Here is a 14,076-nt window from a genome sequence, read left to right as displayed (position 1 = left end):
GTTAACCGTAGGTTTTCAACCACAAGGAAGTGCCTCCAAGTGAGGACTTTGCACTATTCTTTTGACACTTGTGTCATATCCTAAAAAAAACCTATCCAACTACAATATGTTAACATCTCACATGACTACACGGCCTCGACTAACATTGTTTCTAAGTACTCAGAGAATAATCTGCAGCATTGAATACTCTATACTACCAAAGACAATGCCTGGTATCCAATCTAAGTTAAACTTTCGATATTTTGGAAAATCGTTTTTTTTTTCAAGCTAATAGGCCTTCGATGTTGGTACACATAAACAAACAGGTTGAAAACCAATGCAAACAGGAAACGGGCATATAGCAAAATACACAACTTGTTTATTACGAAAAGGGCGTAAAACTCCAACCGACCGACCATTAAAGGTATAATTACTCCTAGGATCGCAAAAAAAAAAAAAAGAAAAAAGAAAAAAAAATAGCTTGCCAGGCAAGGTAGCATACGCCCACTACCAGCTGTCAGAAATGATAACAAAGTCTGTAGTGGTTTAATATGTGAGACCAATCATCCGATTGTTACTCATTTCAAGGCCTCATACCAAGTTTCATCAAAACAAATAAAAAATGTAGTCTCTATCAGGCCTACAAGCCATAGTAGACGCATTGAATTAATTCAAGGGCCATAACTCCAAAAACCATTCATCCGATTATGATCAAATTCAAACTTGACCAATATCTGATACATGCATACCAAGTTTCATCAGGATCGGATAAAAACTGTTATTTATATCGTGCCTACAAGCCAAATTTAACATGTTTTACTAAATCAAGGGCAATAACCCTGAAATCATTCATGGAATTATTACCATTTTCAAACTTGACCGAAATCTCATCAATATATACATACATACTAAGTTTCATCAAGATGGGATCAAAATTTCTGGAAAGTAGTGGCGTGCGACCAATTTGTTGTTTTCAGTATTTCTGTAATAGGACAACCAGAATTAAAAGCAGCTGAGGAAGATGCTCCTCTTGTAGAGTGTGCCTTAAAGTGTGAAACATCAATACCTGTCATACCCAGACAAGATTTAATCCATCTAGCTATAGTTTCTGAAGTGACAGCTCTAAAGGTTAAAAATGATACAAATAATTGAGATGATTTCCTCTTCTCTGCAGTTCTCAAAATATAGACTCTAAGGGTCTTACAAGGACATAAGCTTGGTTTCCTGAAATTTGATAGCTTGACTGAGTATAACTGGTTTTGACTGTCTAGATGTCTTAATAACCTTGTTAATACCAAGAGTAATGACCTTACCGAATCATGAAAAGCATCTAAACTGAAACAGACAAAGTCGGACATCGATGTGCAGTTGACAAGGCCAACAAACAAACAGTTTTTAGGGTAAGTTCCTTTTGTGACAATTTATCCAGTGGATACATGGAACCAAGAAGCTTCAGTAACACTGATGCATCCCATGTAAACATGTATCGTGGTCTTGTAGGCATTTTGTTAAATAAACTCTTCATAAACCGAGCCACTAAAGGCTGATTTTTGAAGCTACTATTTCCCATATTATTCAGTGTTTGAACAATTGCAGATCTGGCAGTATTTACTACCGAATACGAACTATATACTTTGTGGCAGCATTTCCTGATAAACCCCTACTAATGAGGTATCTCCTGACACAAGACAAGCGGTCAAGTAAAGTTCTTCCCATCTAATGGGTGGTTTATTCTGCTGAACGGCAAACTCAAAATGTATTTCCTGGCAGGAAGACGAGCTGGATGTGCTATTAACATTGAGAGTAGAATTGGATACCATACCTGTGTCTCCCATCCGGGTACTATTAACAACATCTTTGGTAATCTCTCCTGTGTTATCTTCCACAGAACTTGACTTACTAAACTGAAAGGAGGAAAAGCATATGGATAAAAATCAGACCATTTCAGAGAGAAAGCGTCATTTCCAATACTAAGTGGGTCTGGTTCCCATGATACAAAACTATCTAATTGACTATTATAACAAGAAGCAAATAAATCCACATCAGGAACTGAAAAAAGATGACAGACTTTACCAAAGACATGCCTGTTCAATTTCCATTCTGTTGAATTGGAAAAATCTCTAGAGAGCTTATCTGCCAAGTGATTCAAAACACCAGGAATATACTTGGCGGATATAAAAATACTTCGCTCACAGCACCATAGCCAAATTTTCTTTGCGATAGAAAATAAATATTCAACAGATCCACCAATATTGTTGATGTACGCAATAGCAGTTTGATTGTCAGATTGAATGCATATGTGAACATTTCTTAAAAGTGAACACAAAGAACTTAAAAAATAAAAATTGCTTTAAGTTCTAAATAATTAATATGGTACATAGAGTCCAGCCCAGTCCTTCTACCGCTTGATTGATCATTGTCAGTATGTGCTCCCCAGCCCAGAGTTGATGCATCAGTTGTTAAAAACAAGTCAACAGGAGGTGGTTGGATGTGATGACCATTAAAGCTCTCAATATTTGTGACCCACCAATTCAATTCAGAAATCATATCAAGATCTAGAATTATGTTTCAATCATAGTCTAAGTTGGAAGCCTGAAGCTCTCTGACTTTCCCTTTATCAAGATAATGAATAAAAATGGGAGCAATAACAATTACAGTTCGACTGAAAGAACAGAGACCAATAAAGGAGGCTACCGTCCTAATGGTAGGTTGAAACAATAGATCTAGCAACTGAAGGGCTAGTTTTCTTATTTCGCTGCATTTTTCTTGTGTCAAATAAACCTTATAAGTTATTATAATATAATATATGAAAGCCTAAGAAGTCTAAGTCATGACTAGGCAGTAATTGTGATTTCTGATAGTTTATATTAAATCCCAAACTATTAAACAAATCCACTGCTTTCCTTGTATTTTTCAGACACTGTTCTATTGATGTGGAAGAGAAGATAGAATCATCTATAAAATAAGAACACACTATTCGTTGCTTGCGCAAACAGGCAAAAATTGGTTTCAATGTTTTTGTAAACACTCTGAGAGCTGAAGAAATGCCAAAGAGAAGACATGTAAACTCATACAATTTGTTTCTCCACACAAAGCGTAAGTACTTTCTATGTTCCTGCAGATTGGAATCGAAAAATAAGCATCTTTGAGATCAATGGATGAAAGAAAAGTTGTTGTTGCTGATATTGATAATTTGGGTAGCTTTGCTGCCGAATGTACCGACCCCTGGCTCGTCCCTTGGAAGAGAACGGCCGACCTCTACCTCGAAAGATCTTATTCTGTCTGAAATTATACATAATTTTATTGGGATTAAGGTGATGGGTTTGATCTATTTCCCTTATACGTTGGGACAGATCTGGACCAAAGAGTGTGTCACCAACAGGCTTAGAGGAAGAACAGAGAGGATGATAGCGTTTGCTCATGAAACGCCGTAAATACAAGCGCCTTTTAATAGAGATCTCCAGTATGACATTACCAAGAGTAGCCACAAAATCTAAAATGGTACTAAATGGATCCATTTGTTTCGACAGGATCGACAACAGTGGCGAAATCCCAACACCTACAAGCCGTTGAACGTTTTGTAATGACGTGTCCTGTGTTTGGGCATACCTAGGCAACATATTCCAAACATCTGGTTCGATAAGAGGGGAGTAAGTCTCATGCAGTTTTCTGGTATTGGATATTTGGAAGCCAATTTGTCTATTTCTACCTTCTTTGAAGTGGCTATATTGATGAGGTTGGCAATGCTGTCAGAGGTAGGGTTACCAATTGCGGGATCTCCGCTAAATATTTTGGGAATAACAAATTGGTCAGGGTTATTCGGGGCCTCCTCATTGAATTCCTCATACATACTTTCGGGATCGAGGATTTTATGCGGCCATATTGTTATTAGAGGTATCATTATTATCATTAAAATGTTCATAACTATTATCATTTGGATCAGCCATGATTTGCCCTATTCCTCATCAACATTATAATTTTAATTATCATTATTGTTCTTATTATTATTATAATTAGATGTAACTAAGTCTGTTAAAACTGCAACCTGTTGTCATTTCTCTCAACAGAGACTACATTGGTTGGTTTAAAAGTTTTAGGAAACCTTTTGGGTCGGTCGATTTCAACCTTTATGAAAAGTGTTATCAACATGAACAGTAGATCTACTACTAGTACTACCACCAGTATTATCGTACTCGTTAAATATCCTCAAACGTATCACCGAAAGAATCAACAAAGTGTTCAACCTTGGGAGTTTCTATACCAATTATGGCGTTACCTACTGGCTTAGGACATTTACGGGGCTTAGTGGCCATTTTATTAGACTCCTTTTATTATTATTACCGGAAACGGACCTTTCAGAAGATAAACATCCGGTTGATTGATTGTCCAGACGGACATCATTAATGATTGGGTCTGTAGACCCACTTTCATTAAACTCGAAATTAAAGTCATCATCTGGCAAGTCATCTTGTAACAAAATGACAGGATTGTTGAGATTATCCATCTCGGATACAATGTTACCAATTAACAAAAAAATGAGAAACATGCGGCTAGTTTTGAAAGTTTTGAAAGTAGACCAACGGCACTACTTAATGCCGATTGAGCGATTGAGCATATTCACGGAAATAAACGAGAATGTGCAGAGTAAATCCGAGAATGCCCAAAGGGCATACAGTGGAATATAATATACACTTGTTGACCAAGTTTGAGACTTTAAACTTTGTGTCCATTCCACGAGGCAGTATTCCTTTAAAAGTCAAAACACGAGAGAGACACATTCCAGTAACTAAATCAATGTCTAAATCTATAGCCACCCTTCTTTATTATAACGTAACAGTTGGTTGATTTACAATATCAAATAATCTTTTATATAATAAGATGTAATTTGATAAGCTTTTATAAATAAGTGAAAATAGTTGACCATCTTTGAGTAAAAGCGTCTGTTTATGTCTATGTCTTGACATTATTAGACGCTTTTCTTATTTCAAAGTCGTACGACATCTGTAAAAATAACCTACCTTATGCGAGTTGAATGTATAGGCAATCAATCAAATGCCTTGTTGGAAAGCAGAATGTAAAAATGATGTCTTCCATGGCATATGAGAGCCTTTATTATAAACCTATGGCGGCAAATCTCTTCGATGTTGCATTGTAATTGTAATTCATGAATAACCTTCCAACTCTTTGCAGGTTCCCTATTCTAAGGCGCAATCTTACCAAGGTTCTTTATTCTGGGGTACAAGTGTTACATTTGAAGGCCAGGTTTTACTTTTAAGGGATGGGTTGAAGATCTTGTAATATTTGAAGTGTTGAAGGAAGACCATCTTCTACTGACAATTAGTTTGGGAGGTTCAAAATCAAGATAAGCCAAATGTTTCAGCGCAAGTTATACGTCATTCATGATTATGTATTGTATTTCTTGCTCTATATAAGTATTATAATTTATTACACTAATATATTCCCTTATGTTTCTTGTGATTTACTGGTTATCGTTAAGATACAACGTACAGTAAAGTGATTTTAAAAATTAAAAACTAAATTATTAGAGTATTTTTTTCCCGGGCAATTTGTATCGTTGAATTCCTGCAAGTTTAGATATATCATATGCGAGATAATATCGATTGATCCTTCAACATATTTAACAATTATTTAATCTTTGGTAATTAGGAAACGGTATATAAGTCGGATAATGACCTCGGGCTCGTTTTGAAAGTTATGAAAGCCATCGAACGAAAGTGACGTCTTATCAGTGTCTTTGGTAGGGCAATTAAAACTCTGTATAACCTAAAAAAGATAACACTAAATCATCAAGTACAACTACCAAATGTGACTAAAACATCGCAAAATATAGATGAAAAACTGCCAATGATAACAAATACGTTGGATGACATAATATCAATGTCTCAATAAACTTGACGGCATTGAATTCATAGTAATTAGCGTTTATAAAGAACAAATTGAAGTAAAAGCGGGATTGATAATAATAGTGAAAGTCGGTTTTTCTTTCTGAATTAAATCAGTAAAGGGTTACTGGACAGAACCTGTATACACAACATTTGTATTTAAAGTAAGTCACAGAAGGTGTAGGCAAATTTTATGTGCAGGCGAAATGAGGACAAACCCTGTCAATCATCTTAACACCTCAATTACTTTCATGAAGATTTATTGTTTTTAATTTCATGTCACATATCGTGAAAAAGAGGATAGAGAGTACATTCTGATTATGAAAAACAAATTGTTCTGGGGTAAATACATAAGAAGTTAGAACTTAAGTCGATGCATCTAGTAACACAGAACATGATAAAAGAAATACCGCGGTTAATCGGCCAGCAAAATAATGTAATATTTCTCTGGAGTATAGATAACTAATAAATCCTATACAATTTTCTCAGTATTTATCAGTATACAGACGATGACCAGAATTCGAACCGAAAAAAATCAAAACAAACCATGTCAAATAGAGACATGTACTTGTCATGGAAAACAATCATACGACAATCCACTACTTCTCCCCCAAGCATATAAAATATTATGGTTCTACTTAAGTTACATTATTACATGTATATGCATAATCATGAAAAGATAAGTGTGTTATCATTTTTTCTGAGCCGCCGGCTGGCCCAGATAAAACAAATGTTTTTAGCTAATCTAATATTTTGACTTCATATTAACCCACATCTTTTCAATTGCAGCTTCAAAAGGTAGAAAAAGTTCTAGTGGCATAGATTAACGATGTCCAGAGAATTCTAGAGAATTTGACTCCCTGAAACGAAATTTCTTTGACATTTCCTGGCGAATTTAAGGTTTATTTGTATAGGGACTGTGGGACCACCACTAGGAAAAAATTGAGAATAAGACGCCCGGAAACGCGATTTCCTGACATTTCCCAGCGAATTTAAGATTCAAGATTATTTGTATAGGGTCCGTGGTATGCCGCTGAGAGAATTAGACGCCCAGAATTTCCCAGCGAATTTAAGGTTTATTTGTAAAGATACTGTGGGACCATCACAAGAAAATTTTGAGAATTTAAGGTTTATTTGTATAGCGACTATGGGACCACCACAAGAAAAATTTGAGAATACTTAACACCCGGAGACGCGATTTCCTGACATATCCCAGCGAATTTAAGTTTCAAGATTAATTGTATTATCGTTCAAACTATTTGGGCATGAAATTGACCTCTCTTGAAGCAATGTGCAATATATCGATAACCAGATAATACCAGAGATCATAATCTGCCAATTTCCTACTAATCGATTATATCACGATTATATTTATTTATTTATTTATATATTTAGTGGTCAAGTAAATGAATGAAGTGAATATGACATCCAGGTCAATTATATGAACGAATTGAATTTTCATTCATGGCTATTTTTCAGGGGTGTGGGATATATATGATCACAAAAGGCTCTGACAGATGTTATATCATGGCAAGACAAAAAGTTACTAACACCTGCAACAATGAAGACTAATTTAATAATGAAAAGTGGAATCAAGTGTCCAGACGAGTAAGCATACATATTTAGACAAATGTTTTGAGAAAATTGCTCTTAAGGACAGTTTGTGCGGAAAATGTTGGCGACATTGACAAAAGTTGTCACTGAATTTTTAAATTGGTGATATTTCAAATTGTTTCAAGCTATGAAGCTACTTTTATGACATGCATGTATAATAACTTTATGTTTATATATAAATTTAATATAATAAAATATAGATTACATTTTTTAAAAATATTTTATTGTTATCTAAATTGCATAGCGTGAAACTCTTAGTAACAACATAACCATAACCATTTAATTAACAGATAAAGAAACGTCGCATTTTAGATTATTTGGACAAAGTCGTGAACGATCAAAATTGTTATTTTCCTTTAAAAATATGATTTTTATACCAGTTTATGACATGCAACTGATAATATCGGTTGCGTTCGATTTAAGAGTTGTGAACCTTTGGAACTGTCCGTGGGAGTTGAAAGTGATGCGGACAACGTGCTCAAGTCATTACCGATGCATTTAACTGTAGTGTACGAAGCATTGAGAGACTTCGGATTCGTTACAGCACCACCAACATTACTGATCGCTATATACTGCGGCAACATCTGCATGACAGATTCACCACAGCGGCACAGACCATTCGTCGGACCATTGGCCACCATCAGCAACCCATCAGCGCTGATACCGTTCGAAATCGGCGCCCCTCCCAGAACCTGTCTTGTCTCCGTTCATACAAGTGTCTGGTGCTCACTCCCCATCATCATTAGCGTGTGTAAGCCAACGACAACACTGGCGACATCAGCAGTGGAGGATCCACGTGTTCTTTGAAGAGAGTCGGTACTGAATTTCCACCGCAGATGGCAGAGTACGAGTGTGGCGAAGAAGAGGTGAACGTTTTTCAGAAGAGTGTTTAGTTGAAAGAGACCCGCGAGGAAGACCATGGATTATGGTATGGGGTGCAATCGGCATCAATCAGAAACTTTGACCTGTAGCCCAGGCAAAGGCCATGGAGTCACAGCTGCCCATTACACCGACCAGGTTCTCCGACCCCACGTTGTACCGCATTTTCCAAGACGCAGAAACCACACCTTCCAGCATAACTACGCCCGAAAACACACTGCCATATCCACCAGAACCTTCCTCCAACAGCCTAACATCAGAGTAATACCATGACCCTCACCCAGCCCGGAAATAAACCCAATAGAACACTTATGGGATGGCATCCAAAGCCAGATCCAACCGCTACCAACAGCAGCAGAACTGAGTGCAGCTTTCCTAAGAGTCTCTGCGCAGACTCCAAAGGCGTCTATAAATCGTTTGTGCCAATCTATGTACAGAAGATGTCAGACTGTTATCAACACAAGGTGACCACACCAGATGGTGACTTTCAGTCTCCATCTGTATAAAGATGACGTGATCTGAACCTTGATATGTCATAGCAATAACTGGAAAGACACCCAAACAATCCTTTGTGCCAAATGTGGTTGTTTTCTGACAATTACCTATTGCTTTATTGAAATTTCAATAAACAATTCACTATTTTCTGTGCTTTGAGACGTTTCTTTATCTGTCCAGTATATATAAACATCTATTATTTGAAAAGTTTTAATGCTATTTATAATAAAAGACGTTAATTTTTTAACTAGATGAGTGAATCTTTTCATCTGTTGCTTCTTCCAATGTGTTGATTATGGAGCTATCTGGTTCTACTTTTATTTCAAGTTTATCTATGTCATTTTGTATTCTCCCATTTAATTCCTGATTCTGGTTTGAGTGACTTTTAGATTTACCGGAAGCATTCTGTGCCACATTATTTTCATCAACATTATTTTCTTTGGGAAGTATATCTTTAGGTATGATTGTTTCCATTGTTATATCGGAATTCAAATTTACGGTATTTCTACCGTTCAACAAAACATTCGAATCTGTTATCTGGTTCTTTTTACCTCTACGCCTTCTTATAGCTCCCGCATCACTAACTAAAGCTGCTATAATTTCTTCTGTGGTTAAAGCTAAATCATCTCTTTTCTTCTTTTCCTCTAATGCGTTGTTTTTCTTAATAGATGATTTGTTTTCCTTTCCAGGACAACACACCTCACAAAGCTTTATCAGAAGACGATACAGAAGAAGTAATATAATCAGAACGTTCTTGATCGTGAAAAACACCAATCCATAGTTTATAATGTTGTATTTTATTATTGTATACAGTCTTAAACCTAAAAACGGTCCGTCCTGCATAAATAAACTGACCAATGTAGCGAACACTTCAATTGATGTTCCTCCTTTACTATTTGGTTCAATACAAACAAGTTTATTGTCTTGTTCTATTAGGTTGATTCGTATTGGTTTAGAAGCTACTGTTAGTACCATTGTGAATTGAAATAAGCTCCACGACCACAGTCCCAATAAACATATAGTTAATACCATGTTTCCTCGAACTTCTTCTTCTTCGAATAATTCAAATAATTCCATAATATCAGAAGCTATACCAATGAAAGTAAAGAGCAGCTCTGACAGTTGCCCTCTACTTACTTTACCACGAGGTAATAACCATCTTCCAATAATCATACAATATAACAGAGATTCTTCGAGAACTAAGACCCATGTATCAGATTCTAACGCTATAGGTATCTTCAACTGAAAAATAAAAAAAAAACATAGAAGTAGAACTATGCCTGCAGCCTGTACATTCTATATTAAATTATTTTGTACGAAAATTATCTCGAGGAGGCTTAAATTCCATTCGACTTCTCAAATATTAACCAACAATATCATACCATAAAGTACAAAGCCAAGAGTTATTGCCATATTAGATTGTTGGGTTGCTGGCCAACTCTCATTAGAACCATTAGGATCACCAATGGAGGTGAATTTAGCCTTACATGTACAATAGGGAATTTTCTGACCTATGACCTCTATGAATGAGGAATTCCTTTCAATATTTAGCGTTTACGTCTATGTTATACACACCGAAGATAAAATTTGTTATCAGACTTTATGTATGAAATGCTTTTAAGAACTGCACTTAAATTTACTTTCTTTACATTAAGGAATAAATAATTTTAAAAAATTAAATTCAATTGTTTATATATATTAGTTTAAAGAAACAAAATCGTTCATTAGGTTAAATGTCATAAGATAAGATTTTAATAACTAACTCCTATTATACTGATCTCATCTACTGCTGTTGTATTTAAGTTTCCAAAATCTTTAGTTCGTTGAATTTCTAACAACCATACACTTGGTAATGTAGCTAATAAATAAAACACGAAACATGGACACAACCTGAAATATGATATGAATAAAGTTAAAAAAAGATAGCTTGCCAGGCAAGGTAATATACGCCCACTGGCAGCTTTGATTTTAAATAAAAATATTAGTACAGTAACAATCACCAGTATGAAATATTCAACCTGCATACACTTCTTTTGAACTTTTTGAGGCGATACTGAATATTACCAAGTTTCATCAAAATCTGTCAAGAATTGGACCTTCTAGAGTTTTTACGGTCTATAACTTGAATGCGTTTTTAAGAACAAGGGCAATAACTCATACCAAATAATTTTCGAGTTTTCTGATTTTCGATAGGGTTCATCCTTGGGTGATTACATACACTCACACCAAGTTTCGTCAAAATCCATCAAGGGTTGTGCCTTCTAGAGTGCTAAATATTAAACACATTTTCAAGAACAAGGGCAATAACTCATACTAAATTATTTCTGATTTTTCTGATTTTCAATAGGGTTCATCCTTGGGTGATATCAAACACTCACACCCAATTGCACCAAAATCTGTCAATAATTGAACAATCTAAGTTGTTACAAGCTAAAGATTGAACGCGTTTTTAAGAACAAGGGCAATAACTCATACTGAATATTTTTCGATTTTTCTGATTTTCTATAGGGATCATCCTTGGGAAAGGAAACCTATTTCGTGGTTACATGAAATTTAGATAAATTTTATTCATATACGTAACAAAGTGCATCAGAAGCCTTTAAGCTCTGAACATCAAAAATCACTTTTACATATTTATGTGCAGAATGGACAAAACCATTTTAATGCCCAAACTTAAAGGCCATGTATGATCATTGTGAGTCACCAGAATGATGACCATTCAGTCCCAAAGTAATTTACTCAACTTAATGGAACAGTAACTCAATACTAAAAGCAAATCTAAACAAGTGATTAAGGTTTTTCTTATTTTTATGTCTCCTTAATTGTTTACATCTTATTTCAGTATATACTTTACAAAGTAATATTTACTTATTTATCTTGTTTAATATATTTTCTGACTGACAAGAACTGATCTTTCAAAAGTAAATTTTTTCATTACAATATGAAAATAAATCCAAGTATTACTGTAACATTTATCATGCTGAAAACTTCAATTACAAAGAGGTTCCCATCATTGCAAGTCAGGTTCCTAGAACAACGGTGTGAGACATTTATCACATTTAACCGTTGGTTTCACAACACGATATTCTCCTCATTAAACGAAACGCCCAATACGCCCCCAATTTATCCCACCAACAATATTGTAACATTTGGAGGAAAGGATAGTGATTGAAGATGCTGAATTACATTGAATCATTGGGAAAGGTTTCACTTTCGCATAAACCCTCTTCTCGTAAGAAATGTTTGAAGGAAATTTAATGAAATTTAATTGAAAAAAAAAATTGTTCTCGCGATCACTTGTGATTATTACTGTAGGCTACTGTCAAATGTTCGTTTTAAAAATCAAAGCTGTCAGTGGTTGTTTATTACAATGCCCTGAAAGCTATTTTTATAACAAGTACACAGGGCTAAATTGCTTGAACATGCACTTTATATTTTTGCTTTCATCGGAACTGATATTCATAGATATCTTATGACGCTCTATTGCGTTAATCCTCTAATAAGTAATTTATTGTCAGTTTTTGTAAGAGAATCACGTTCTTCAATATTGCTTTTTCAATATACCTTTCTTAATCATTCATTGAGTTAAAATATATTAGACGATTTTTCATTAAGCTTGGTGTCTTATTTTTTTTATTTTATTTTAATATAGCCTAAATTATGTATTAATAAGAGCTTTTACAGTAAACTTGACGTGTCACCCTACTTGAAAATTGAAGAATATCTATGAACCGAGTAAGCCTATCTTTGGTTCACTGAGAAAAGGTCCCCATAGTAACTGAGGTTGTAAATTAGATGCATACATAAATTAGTTTTCGCATGAAACACTTTAAAGCTTTACTTGTACGCCCTCAATGGTATATTACTTTCAGCAAAAACCTGAATAAAATCTTATTGTAGTTTTCTTATCTTTTAGCTTATTTTCGAGTTTAAATATACTACTTAATATCAGGAATTCGGCCAGGATGGTTGAAAACATGTACCTCCATGTTTCCAATCAATTTTCACAATACCTTTATACAATACGACCCAACGCATATCAGAGGTATCTAGCCACTATCGTCATAATTATCAATTATCATCCTTTTTAATTCATGGAGGTGATGCCATGTTACAGACAATAGTAAGACGATTATATTATATATTTAGTTATTCCACTATACTTACCACTTCCATTCTATCCCTTTTCTGCGAATAACTGTATAAATTCCTTCAATAAGATATGGTATTAAAGCTAAAGTCAATAGGTAGTATATATCACCATAAGTTGATGCCACTCTCCAAATTGTTAATAATGTATGACAAAATAAGATAAATCTCACAACCATAGCTTTAATAATGTTGAACAATGCCATCGTGTTTCTAATGACTAATTTTAAATCAACATGCAGTTTTAGTAATTCTAGAATTGTATATACAGTCCTCAAACAAACACTTTACAGTCAGTATACTTTTATATACAAAGAAAAATAAAACTTGACGAATCTTGTTCCTTTTAAACTTTCTAATTACCTTGTAAAGTGTTTGCATTTAAGCACTCGGTTTACTGTTTTATTCGTTAATTTATAGTAAAAATCCACAATTACACAATTTTCAAGAAAGTTGACAAGCATTATCCAATTACATTTCCTTGGTGCACTTTGCACGTTTTAGTCTGAACCATACCACCTGCATACAATCAAATACCAAGAAAAGTATGTTTCTATACCAAATACCAAGCCTCCAACTATAATTCTTATTAGTTTAATTTGGAGAACATGTGGTTAACCTTTTCCTTAGAACTACGCGTTGTATACAGTATGACTTGTTACTATATAAAATAGCATTCAGGTAAAATCACCAATCATGATGTAAAGAGTGCTATGGCCACCCTTCCTTTATTAGGTGACATTATAAGCAAACAGTTGGTTGATTTTCTATAAGCCCTATTCACTCACCATAAAAAACAAATCTTTGATTTTTTTTAAGATGTAATTTGATAAGCTTTTATAAATAAGTGAAAATAGTTGACCATCTTTGAGTACAAGTGTCAGCTTATGTGATTCTGTTTACATTCAATTTTCATCTTCAACTGGTGTAAGAAAGGAGGCTATCTGAAAACAATTTATTTCAACTCCCAACTCCAGTTTAAAAGTACAACCCTTTAAATTTCACACGACTGAGATAAAATTTCATATTGTACGACACTTAAGCCCTGTAAATTTTG

At 34.6% G+C, this 14,076-nt stretch overlaps 2 protein-coding genes across 2 annotated transcripts; both read right to left on the bottom strand.

Annotated features, from left to right (window-relative positions):
- Window positions 1–1,309: 1,309 nt before the first annotated feature.
- LOTGIDRAFT_108573 (hypothetical protein) lies at window positions 1,310–1,636 on the bottom strand (the record flags this gene model as incomplete). Its single annotated transcript, XM_009067075.1, has 1 exon — window positions 1,310–1,636. A coding segment is annotated over one exon (327 nt), but the record flags the coding sequence as incomplete, so codon positions are not given.
- A 7,975-nt stretch (window positions 1,637–9,611) lies between these two features.
- Window positions 9,612–13,225, bottom strand: LOTGIDRAFT_211143 (hypothetical protein; the record flags this gene model as incomplete). The annotated part of the gene is made up of 3 exons (XM_009067074.1): window positions 9,612–10,112; window positions 10,634–10,760; window positions 13,038–13,225. Coding segments are annotated over 3 exons (816 nt in total), but the record flags the coding sequence as incomplete, so codon positions are not given.
- Window positions 13,226–14,076: the final 851 nt, after the last annotated feature.

The sequence above is a fragment of the Lottia gigantea genome, assembly GCF_000327385.1.
Source record: "Lottia gigantea unplaced genomic scaffold LOTGIsca_8, whole genome shotgun sequence".
Lineage (NCBI taxonomy): Eukaryota > Metazoa > Mollusca > Gastropoda > Lottiidae > Lottia > Lottia gigantea.
The sequence above is the reverse complement of the archived record's forward strand: the minus strand, read 5'-3'. Positions and strand labels throughout refer to the sequence as shown.